The sequence below is a fragment of the Saimiri boliviensis genome, chromosome 2 (genome assembly GCF_048565385.1).
Source record: "Saimiri boliviensis isolate mSaiBol1 chromosome 2, mSaiBol1.pri, whole genome shotgun sequence".
NCBI classification, from domain to species: Eukaryota; Metazoa; Chordata; class Mammalia; order Primates; family Cebidae; genus Saimiri; species Saimiri boliviensis.
This window is the reverse complement of record NC_133450.1, coordinates 167,915,596-167,928,080: the sequence shown is the minus strand read 5'-3', so window position 1 is coordinate 167,928,080 and position 12,485 is coordinate 167,915,596. Positions and strand designations below refer to the sequence as shown.

General features: G+C 38.4%; 1 protein-coding gene across 1 annotated transcript in view; it reads left to right on the top strand.

Moving 5' to 3' along the window:
* ZDHHC21 (zDHHC palmitoyltransferase 21) overlaps nt 1–12,078 on the top strand; it is a 143,948-nt gene extending 131,870 nt beyond the window's left edge. The window contains exon 10 of the mRNA XM_074394851.1: nt 1,867–12,078. Coding sequence (XP_074250952.1) covers nt 1,867–2,088 — 222 coding nt within the window. The 3' untranslated portion in view covers nt 2,089–12,078. The remainder of the gene's footprint in view (nt 1–1,866) is intronic.
* Nucleotides 12,079–12,485: the final 407 nt, after the last annotated feature.

Genomic DNA, 12,485 nt, shown 5'->3' with positions numbered 1-12,485 from the left:
ACAGTGAACTGGCCCCCTGTGTAAAAAGTTTGGGGACGCCTGCCCTACACAATGGGCTCAACCAAAATTCACTGGTTTAATGCCTCCTTTCCATGAGCCCTTGATTCACACACTTCAAACTGAATGCTGTTCTCTTCAGACTTTTTGAAATATTTCATGTTTATTTCTGTCAAATTCATACGTGTGCATAGTTTTTATAGTGAAAAATTGTATAATACAAGGTTTATTGTGAAAAACAGTAACCTCTGTTTCTGCTCCTTTTAGAAGTAACCATTTTCAACTCTTTCTGCTGTTTTTCTTTTCTTGTTCTTTTTTCTCTTGTTTTCTTTTCTTTTGGTGTTTGCCTCCATATCTCTAAATAACATGTTCAAATGTTCTCTTTTGAGTTCTCAGATTTAGCGTTTACACTTATTTTGTCCCTTCCTGCCTATCTGACTCACACACATACACTTTCCCTTCTATATCCTTGCACTGTAATTATGGAGTAAGTTTTGACAGAAACATATTCAAATTCTGCATTAATATAACTGTGAATATTTTTCACAGCTGAGCCATGTTTTAAATCAAGAACTACATTTCCATCCTTGAGCAACTCTTTATTTTCCCGTGCGTTAATAATTGCCATGATTTTTGAATTATCTACTTTTCTATATACCAATCAGTGATTCAGTCCTAAGCTGGTTGCCAGAAGTTAAAGCATTCTCTCAATATATTCACAGGTGGGGGGTAATCCATCTGTTTTATTTATGTTCTTGGAATTCATCTTCTGAATCTCTCTATCTCCTCATATGTTTCAATTTGAGGGGAGCGAAGATGAGGTCAGTAGAAGGCGCTCAGAAACAAAATACTAAGTACAGCACCCCAGCATTTGGAAGGAAGAGAAAACACTTTTCGTCAGATGTCAATCCCACTTACTTTATTTTAAAAATCGTCAAATCAGTTTATTTCCTGTGTTGAGGTATTGCATCTCTTCTTGAGCTACATGGCCTGGTGTTTTCTTTCTGACTGGTTCATTGCTACTTACACACAGCTGGAAGGCACTTATAAAAATAGCCTCTTTCCCGGACACAGTGGCTTGAGCCTGTAATCCCAGCACTTTGAGAGGCCAAGGCAGGTGGATTGCTTGAGGCCAGGAGTTAATGACCAGCCTGGGCATCATAGTGAAACCCGTCTCTACTAAAAATACAAAAAATTAGCTGGGCATGGTGGGTGCATGCCTATAGTCCCAGCTACTTGGGAGGCTGAGGTGGGACAATCATTCGAGCCTGGGAAGTCAAAGTTGCAGTGAGCTGAGATCATGCCACTGCACTCCAGCCTGGTCAACTGGAGTGAAATCCTGTCTCAAAATAAATAAATACAAACAAAATAAAATATTGCTTCTTCCATCAATGTATTGTGGGATGATGACAATGTCGATGAAGATGATAATGACCCTATGGAAGGTAATGCTCAAATATCTCTAAATCATATCTGTTTTGATCTTGCGAAGGACATAGAGCAGCCACAGAACAGGAGCAATCAGCCTCCTGTGTCTACACAACAGCCCTAGAGATTAAATTGTGATTATTCTCATTTTACAGAGGAGGAAATGCCAGCAGCTTGCCCAGGTCCACACAAATAGTGTTTATGGGACTCAGGAGTTGAGCCCAGGAAGTCTGACTGAAGAGCTCGTACCTTCCTCTGTGTCATACCACTCCGGAACCTTAGAAATGATATACTGGATGTGGTACCAACAGACAGAGGAACAAAATACTGTCACTTTTCTCTCTGGTCTCACTTCCAGTCCCAGCTGCGCACACCCCGTGTCCCAGGATTTCAGACTTTGTAGTCATTCCCTCACTCTGCCACGTCTTTGCACTTTTGCAGATGCTGTTCCCCTGCCATGGACTCCCTCCCCATGTCTTCCTGGAAATCATTTGTTCACCTCTTAGGACAATTCAGTTATCACTTCCTGGAGGGACACTTCCCCTGACTTTCCGAGAAGATTTCCTTCTCCATGTTCTGCAGGGACACCATTTATCCCGTTTCCACTATAGCATGAATCAGTGCTCTCTATACAAGTGTCTAATGCAGTGCTTGGACCTCTGAAGGTATTTAGTAAAAGTTTATCTGATGAATAGACAAATAAATCAATGAATGGATGGTGAATTTTCTTAAGTAAACTTTCTCCATAGAACAAGAACCTTGCAATTCTCCAGAACAATTTTCTTCAATTAAGACAATTTCCCCAAACTCTTCTCTCCATGGTTTACCTTCTCCTAAATTCATTTTTTGTTGTTGTTGTTGTTATTTAAAATATTGCATAGTGGAAAGTGGCTGATTCTGAATTTCTAACTGTTTTGACCATACTCAGCTGAGTGCAAATATTCCATTCCGTTCTTTTGTTATTCTTTTCAGTATTCAACATACGTATTACTCATAAAAATGTGACTTCCTGCTTTATTTCCAGTGTAACATGAAATCTACCAGAGAAGTTTCCATAAAACCCACCAGAGAAAATGAAACCTAGCAGAGACAGAAGATTGTATCTGTTCATGTGGCTCCCCACCGTCCGCTCACATCATGTAATTCTGCTTAGCACTTCTGGGCCCATTTCCTTCAAAGCACTTTCCAAGCATGACCTAAGTGATGTATCACAGGCGAGGGGGTGGGACGCCAGGAACTTGAGCTGTAAATGCAGAACTGTTAAACTCAGTTTCGGAGGAAATTAGATTTTAGAGTTGGAAAAGAAATATGGTCCTGATACTAACACCCTGTCTCACTTCAAATGACCCAACCTCCACCTCTCCTCTGACATCTCCTCCATGAAGACAAGGGGGATATTATGTTCACTGGAAGGGTGACTGAGAAGTGTTTTTTTCCACAGATTATGGAAAGCTATAATCCCCAATGGGCAGCCACATTAAAGGGCAGTTTTTTTCAAGGTTTTCAAAAAAAGAACTGCCAACACTTCATAAACAAAACACAGTATACTGGAAAAGCCAGTAATCATTCAAGAGCACATGTAATATTGTAATAATAGCACTTGCTATTTATTAAGTGCCTACTGTGTGCCAGGTGTTGTACCTGCAATATCATTAATCCTTTTCACAACGCTCAGAAAAAGGTAATGAATCTTCATAAGTGAAGCCTTTTCCCAAGTCCAGTCTCTGTGACCCCTTTTAGTGTCGGTCTAGGGGGATTCTCTCACATAAGGACACCTTTTAGAAAATGCCACCAGGTGAGGAAGAGGGTAGGGGTTAAATAAGGAATTGTGCTCACTGAGGGAACTTATTCAGAATTAGTTTTTCAATCTCATGGAAAGCTCTAGAAGGTTCAAGTTAGCACAGGTGTGACCACTGGGGAGTGGGACTAGGGCCTTTGTATCCAGAGAGGGGAAACTTTCAGTTTTCAGTGAATAGCTTTCTGTATCACTCACAATTATGTTTTATGTAGTGATTTAGGAATTTCAAAATATTATGATGAAGATACAAGTATAAAGATCCTTTATGGCAGGGGATGGTGGCTCACACCTATAGTCTCAGCACTTTGGGAGGCCAATGCAGGTAGATTGCTTGAGCTCAGGAGTTTGAGACCAACCTGGGAAATGTGGTGAAACCCTATCTCTACAAAAAAATAACAAAAAATTAGCCTGGGGCACACCTGCAGTCTTAGCTGCTAGGGAGGCTGAGTGGGGAGAGTCACTTGAGCCCAGGAGGTCGAAACTGCAGTGAGCTGTGATTGTGCAACTGAACTCCAACCTTGGGTGACAGACCAAAGCCCTGTCTCAAACAAACAAACAAACAATTCTAGATAATCTAGATCCTATTTCCATGTTTTAAATCTCCTACCTCTCTGGTGTTTTCTGCAAATTGAAATAGCCATCCTTAAGTTCTTCCTGCAGGCAGGGGTGGGCTCTGTCTAGTTCATCACCGGATCTGCCACATCTGGCAACTGCTCCGGGCCTAGTGAGTGCTCAGTCATTATTTATTGAATGAATTCTCTCCAGGAATTCACAATTTTTGGGTTTTCTTTTAAAGTTGATGGAAAAAGTGAAACGTTCTAGACATCTTGGGACTGACATAGCATTTTGTTGCATTTGTTTGGATTAGCTTGCAGACTGCTCACCAAATGGCACAGGCTAATGAGAAAAGAAAACTAGGCAATGTAGCGGACATGTATGTGCTAGGCTAAGGCCAAAGCATAGTGTCAGACTATGGAATGATAACTGCACAGACATTACCAAGCCCTTCACCGTATGAACACCATGGAGGTCAGGATGACACGTGTTAAATCAGTGATTTCATGTTAACCAAAGAACGTCATCTGTCACATTAACGTTGTTAATTGGACTTTTATAAGATGTGCATTTTATTTTTAAATTTTAGATTTGTGATTGTATAAAAGCCATAAGCAATATTTATAATCTTGCGTGTGCCTGTGTTTAAGTAATAATATGAACGAAATACCAAGTCAAACACTGGGGGTCTGTCAAGGAATCAATTTGGAGAACTACAATCTCAAATTGTTATTGAAAATACTAAAGCAGACAAAGCCAAGGACAAGAGCCCTATGGCATGTACCTTGAATTATTAATACACAGTTTGGATATACTTTGTCAATCAGGTAAAAATACACATAATGGAACTATTACCCAAGCTGTGCATTTTATCCACAGGATATAATCACAGCTTTATGTGCTGTTTATCAAAATTAAGGATACAATGTCTTTGGCCTCTTCCTCCTGTCTGTCTAGTACTAGAAGTTGTTCATTTAACAGATGTCTACAGAGAGCCCTGTAGGTACTGGACCCTGTTTTAGGAGCTTGGGATCCCAGCCTTGGGAGCTTTCAGTGCATAATCCTTCCAAAAGTTTTCCTCAGACTTCCACCAAGCTGTGGCTCTACCTCTGATACTGTTTACCAGATTGCATGCAGTTTTTATTATCATACATCAATTAACATAACCAGGCAACCAGAAATGAGACATATGCAGTTTCTGCCTTTCTGGAGACTTGAACTTCACTAAGTTGAGCCTCCACTGTATTTGTGAACTCACTCCTGAGGCCAGGGAGCAGCCAGGCATCCCCAGCTCGTGGCTTTTCTCCCTGCTTGGCTTCTTTCTCCACAGGCCTAGGAGACTTGTGTGATTTGGCCTGGATTTATGCATGTAATTCATTTTAATTCTGTATACCTCATCTGCCCGTTCAGTAGATCCTGCCTCTGAGAAACACAGACCCCTCAGCCTAAGAGATCTGATTTATGTAGAGAAGTGATCATGTGTTTTAATTGACATCAAGTTGAAAGGGTAGGAAATAAAATTGTATAAAACCTCATTACAGTTATGTGTAATATATGCATGCATTCTAAAAAGCTTGAGAGGGAAATTATGTTACTGTATGTATTATTATAAATATGTTAATAGTTCCTTGCTTTTTACATTTTTCCCACTGAACTTGAACATAATTAAAATTTAATAAAATAACTAAATTTAGTTGACATGACATGTATGGGTGACCATATGATGGCTTCAAGTTTTCACAACTTTTTAAAATACTGTATACAAGAAGGTGATCCGGATTATCCTTAAACTTACAACACAATTGCCCACAAAGTTATTTTTTTCCTCTTTTATTCTTTTGTTTTGTTTTATTATGGGGGCATATGCTTTGCCAAGTGTTCTAGAGTGTTAACCGTTTCTATGATTTATCAAAAAGAAAATGTTGACAATGATTTTGATTTCATATTCTCCACTTCTCTCAATGTCCTTGAAATATAGTTCATCGGGGCTGGGTGAGATTCAGTTTCCTCTTTATATGTTTGGTCCGGTTTTGGGAAATCAGCATTTCTTGTCTTAAAAAGAAAAAGACAGTTAAAGAAGTTTATCTCTAATTTACCTTCAGGCCTAAAACAGTACATTAAGAACAACTCTGTATTATATACAGATGTGAAAAGGTCTATCAAATATAAAGGAACTATAAACAATTGAGCTTGAAATGACAAATTCATATAAATTTAACAAGGGGTGGAATAATACAATAGTGACTTAGTTTTGGTTATAAAATAAAAATTATTTAACTTCTGAGACAATTAGCAGTTGATAATGTAAAAAAATTAAGAAATAGTGAATATTAATATGAATTATAAAATGCTTTTCCTCCAATATCTCTGTATTCTATTAAGAGATAATCTGTTAGCCAGTCACAAATGAACAAATGTGATTCTGTCACAAATGTGATTCTGCTTATGTTAAGTACCTAGGGCAGTCAGATTCATAGACAGAAAGAATGGTAGTTGCGAACTGGGGAGAGGGAAGAATGGGAAGTTATTTTTTAATGAGTAGAGTTTTTGTTTCACAAGATGGAAAGAGTAGATGATGGTGACGGTAGCACAACAATGTGAATGCACTTAATTTCACTGAACTGTACACTAAATAATGGTTAGAATGTTAAATTTTATTTTGTGTGTATTTTGCCACAATTTAAAAGAGAGACAATGTATTAATATTATACAAATATAGAAAAGTCTGTTTTACTTCCATATATTTAAGTTGGGAGCATCTTTTTTCCCTAATTATAAAAGTCAAACATATAATTGGAAATATAAAAGTAAATTACTTCTTTACAGATGACATGATGAGAATTCTATAAGGTATCTGGTAAGAGAATTGATTTTTAAATGATAGAGCATTCTTATAAGTACACATTTACTCAGAAAATGTAATGGAAATACCAATCATATATATAACTTTTAAAATAAAATACTTAGAAATAAAATTAACAAGAACTTATAAAATTTGAGTGAAGGAAAGCTTAAAACTTTACATAAGACATAAAATAAATTTGAATAATTGGAGAGACATGCGTAGTTCTAAATATGAAGACTCAAAGTGTAAAACTGTTGTCTCAAAATCTATAAATTTAATGTACTCCTTTGCAAAAGTAGATAAATTGATTCCAAAGTGTGTATCAAAGATACATATGTGAGAATACCCAAAAAAGTCTTTTAAAAAAGAAAGAAGAGTAATTAAAGAAGATTGGTACCTCTAGTATTAAAATGTATTCTCAAAACTAATTTTAAATGGTTGGTACTGTTGCTAGAGTAGACAGACAGATGAATGGAACAAAATACAATTCAAAAATAGAGCTAAATGCATATGTGAATTTGCTATATGATAAAAGTATATTCCAAATCACTGGGGGAATTGATGTATTTAAAAAATATATATATATGAGAGCATTGGCTAGTTCTTTGGAAAAAAGAAACCTAAGGCTTTGCTTTTCATGCCAAAATAAGTTCCTGAGAGCTCAAGAATGTAAACTTAAAATAAGTTCGTAAGTAACTAAATAAAAGTACCAACTAAAAATATGAGCGATAATTTTTTTATGAGAGTGGAGTGGAAAGGCCTTAAGAATAAAGACTCGAGGGCCAGAAACAATAAAGAAATAGTAAATAAATGGGACTGTATCAAAATGAAACACTTCTGCAGAGACTTACCATGGATAACATCAGTAGAAAATGTTAAAACTAATCTCCTTAAGATATAAGGAGCTATTAAAATTAATAAGGAAAAAAACTAACAATCCAATAAAAAAAGAACAAAAAATTTGAATCAGTCTGCCAAGAAAATGAAATGTAGCTTATAAGCTTAATAAAAAGATGTTTATTATAATTCAAATAGGAATACAAAATTTAAAGTGATATGCCATTTTACATATCCGATAAGATTGGCTATGTTGTTTTAGTAAGAGTTTAGGGAAGCAAACACATTTATCCACTGATACGAAAAAAAGCAAGAATTATTACAACTTCTTTGGAAGGTCTTAGTGCAACAAATTTCAATATTTTAAATGTTCATTTAATGTTAATTTAAAATATTGATATTTGTTGCATAAAGGCCTTCCAAAGAAGTTGTAACAATTCTTGCTTTTTTTCGTATCAGTGGATAAATGTGATAATTACTGGATAAAATAGAATTAGTATTTATTTTATCCAGTAATTATCAAAGCAGGGTTTTATCTTAAAGATATACCTTCACTTGACATCAAAGGCATCTATGTATAGGCTGTATAAAGGATGCTGATTTCAGCTTTCTTTTAATATCAAAGGACTAGTAATATTAATCCATAAATAAAAGGTCTGTTAAGTAAATTAGGATACCTCCATGCAATGGAGTATTATAGTCATGAAAAGAATAAGTTAGATATAATAGTTTTAAGGCCCAATAGACAAAATGACTGAAACAAAATATGGAGAGCCCAGAAACAGACCAAATGATATATGCCCAATTCGAATTCAGTAAAGTAGAATACCAAATAGCCATTAAACATAATAGATACTAGTAATGAAAAAAGTAGGAATTAAAATAGGGTTCTATTTTTACCTGTCAATGAGCAAATTTTTAAAGAGTGGTAACATCGGTATTAGGCTACTGATTTATTCTTGTTTTTGTTGATTTATGTATGTGGTTTTGTTCATTCATTTAACCAATATTTATTATGTAATATACTGTACATTATGCAGGCACTGAGTTCTTATTGCTCAAAGACTACTTGATGAGAGTATAAATTCCATTGCGATAGTATAAATCTATAGCTTAAAATAATCGTACTTTTTACGGAACAATTTATCTTCTAGAAATTTATCTCATATAAATAATCAGGTAAGTGTGCACAGTAGTATTTGAAAGGATATTTAGTATAGCATTGTGGGTCATGATTAAATGTCTAAAATTCCTCCATTCTTATATGTTATACCTCTTGTAATGTGACATTGCAGATTCTCTCACCAAGCATTGGAGTCTATTCTTCACCCCTTGATTCTGGGTTGGACAGGTGACTTGGGTTGGACAAAAAGACATTACTAAGCATGTTAGGAACAAAGGCTTGACAAACACTTGCACACTGGGGCTTGCTCTCCAAGCCTCTGAGACCGCTGGTGAAGAAGCCCAGGCTGGACCGCTGTGGATGAGAGACCACACGGAGAGAGGACCCAGCCATTTCAGCTGTGTCGGCTCCCCCAGTTGTTTCACAGAATCATGAACTTAAAAAAAAAAAAAAAAAGTCGTTCTTTTAAGTCATGAAAATGTGAGATGATTTATTACACGGTAAAAGCTGATTGACAAGCCATTATTTGTTAATTCCAATCAATAATCCACCTATATGTTTGCCAGAAATACACATAGGTTGATTAAATTCATACAAAGGTGATAAAGTTTGGATGTGTGTCCGCTCCACATCTCATGCTGTGTTGAAATACATCCTCCAGTGTTGAAGGTGGGCCTAGTGGGAGGTGTTTGGGTTGTGGGGGCAAACATAATGAATGACTTGATGTCCTCCCACAGTAATGAATGAGTTCTTGCTCCAGTAGTTGATTTGAGAGCTGGTTGTCTAAAGGAGCCTGGCATCGCCTCCTCTTCTCTATACCTCTCCCTCTTTCTCTCTTGCTCCATCTCTCTTTCTTGTTCCCTCTCATCACTGCGTGACCTGCCTGCACCCTCTTCACTTTCCACCATGAGTAAAAGTTTCTTGAGGTTTCACCAGATGCTGAGAGATGCTGGTGCCGTGCTCATACAGCCTGCAGAATCATGCGCCAAATAAACCACTTTATAAATTACCCAGTCTCAGGTACAGCAACTTAAAACTGACTAACACAGAAAACTGGTGCCAAGGAGTGGGGCATGACTGTAAGGATACCTGAAAATGTGGAAACAGCTTTGGAGCTGGGTTACAGGCAGAGGTTGGAAGAGTTTGGAGAACTCAGAAGACAGGAAGACAATGGGAAGTTTGGAGCTTCTCAGAGACTGGTTAAGTGGTTGTGAAGCATTCTGAAGTGCTTTTAGAGACATGAATGGTGAAGGTGAGGCTAACAAGGTCTCAGATGGAAATGAGCAAGTTATTGGGAACTGAAGCAAAGGTCACCGTTGTTATGCCTTAGCAAGGAACTTGGCTGCGTTGTGTCCATGCTTTAGGGATTTGTGGAATGTTGAACTTAAGAGTGATGATTTAGGGTGTCTGTTGGAAGAAATTTCTAAGTGTAAATGCATTCAAGAGGTGGCATGGCTGCTTCTAACAACCTACATTCAGATGTGGAAGCAAAGGACTTCAAGTTGGAACTCGTAGTTAAAAGGGAAGCAGAGCATAAACATTTGGAAAATTAACAACCTGGTCATGTGATAGAGACAGACTCCAAAAAGGCTGCAGAACAACCACTTGCTGAAGAGATTAGCATGACTAAAAGGAAGCCAGGTGCTAATAACCCACACAATGGGGAAAAGGCCATGAAGGCATCTCAGAAGTCTTTGAGGCAGCCCTTCGGTTTTGGGAGCCAGGCCCAGAGTGCTCCTGTTCTGTGCTGCCTCAGGAGGCTACTCCTGCATCCTGCCTGCTCCAGTTCCAGCCTCAGCTCAAAGGGCCCAAGGTACAGCTCAGGCTGCCGCTTTGAAGAGCCACTGTAAGCCTTGGAGGTTTCTGCATGGCATGCAGAATACAAGACTAAAGCAGACTTGGCAGCTCCCACCTAGATTTCAGTGGTGTATCCGAAAGGCTGGGGCAGAAGCCTGCTGCAGGGGCAGATTCCCTTCAGGGAGCTTCTCCTGGGGTAGTGCTCAGGAGAAATTTAGAATCCCCACTGGGACACTGCCTAGTCCCCACACAGAGTCCCCATCAGGACACTGCTGTGCCCTTCAGACCCCAGGATGGTAGAGCCACAAGCAGTCTGGAAAACCTGCAGACACTCAACTTCGAATAATGAGAGCAGCCATGGGGGCTGGATCCTGCAAAGTCACAGAGGCAGAGCTGCCCAAGGCTTTGGGAGCCCATATTTGCCCCAGGGTGCCCTGGATGTGGGACATGGAGTCAAGGGAGATTATTTTGGAGCCTTAAGATTTAAAGTCTGCTCTGCTGGGTTTCAGATGTGTGTGGGGTCTATTGCTCCTTTCTTTTGGCCAATTTCTCCCTTTTGGAATGGGAATGTTTACACAATGCCTGTACTGCCGTTGTATCTTGGAAGTAGATTATTTGTTTTTTACTTTCCAGGCTCATAGGTGGAAGGAACTTGCCTTCATTCTCAGATGAGACTTTGGACATGGGACTTTGGACTTTTGAGTTGAGGCTGGAATTAGTTAAGACTTTTGGGGACTATTGGGAAGGGATGATTGTACTTTGCAATATGAGAAGGACATGAGATTTTGGGGACCAGGGACCCAATGATATAGTTTGGATATGTATCCCTTCCAAATCTTGTGTTCAAATATCATCTCCAGTATTGGAGATGGGCCTAGAAGAAGGTGTTTAGGTTATGGGGCAAATCTCTCATGAATGGCTGAGTGAGTTCTTGCTCTGGCAGTTCACAGGCGAGCTAGTTTTTAAGGGACCCTGGCACCCCCCCTCCGCCTTACTCCCTCTCTAGCCATGTGACACGCTTGCTCCTACTCTGCCTTCCATCATGAGTAAAAGCTTCCTGAGTCCTCATCAGAAGCCAGGCAGGTGTTGGTGCCATGCTTATATAGCCTGCAGAACCACGAGCCAAATAAACCTACTTCTTTATAAATTACCCAGTCTCAGGTATTCCTTTATAGCAATGGGCTAGTACAAATGAAATATAAGACTGCTATTAAGAATGATGATGTGGGCCGGGCGTGGTGGCTCACTCGTATCATCCCAGCATTTTTGGAGGCCGAGGCGGGTGGATCACAAAGTCAAGAGATCAAGACTATCCTGGTCAACATGGTGAAACCCTGTCTCTACTAAAAATACAAAAATTAGCTGGGCGTGGTGGCACACACCTGTAGTCCCAGCTACTCTGGAGGCTGAGGCAGGAGAACTGCTTTAACCCAGGAGGTGGAGGTTGTGGTGAGCCTAGATCTTGCCATTGCACTACAGCCTGGGTAACAAGAGTGAAATTCCATCTCCAAAACAAGAAACAAAAACCAACAAAACAAAACAAAACAAAACAAAAACAATTATGATGTGGATTCATATTTACTGACATGGGAAACTTCTTGATGTGCTAAGTGAAAAAAAAGACAATTATGAAACAGTATGTAGAATATGATTTTTTTTAAACTATGAATATGTCTGCCATTTTATATTCTAATGTTAACAGCGGTTATTTTTGATGATTTCTTAAATTTTAAAAATACTTTTTATTTATATCTGTTGTCTCATGTGTCTAATTGGATTAAAAGAAATAATAAGAGTTTCAGTTTTTTTCATGGAAGAAATACTGAATCCAGTCTGATTTCTATAAGTAAGATTTTAATTAACTGACTTTTAATTTTATTTTAATTGACAACTAGTAATTGTACGTATTCATAGGGTACATAGTGATGTTTTGACATATGTGATGTATGTATCAGGTAAGAGTAATTAGCATATCCATCATCTCAACCATTTATCATTTCTTCGAGAACTAGCTTTTTAAAAAGCCATCATCTGTCTACACATCCTGCTCCCCATACGCATCCCGCTCCCAGCACCATCCTGTCTCCATTTCTCTCCTCACCTCC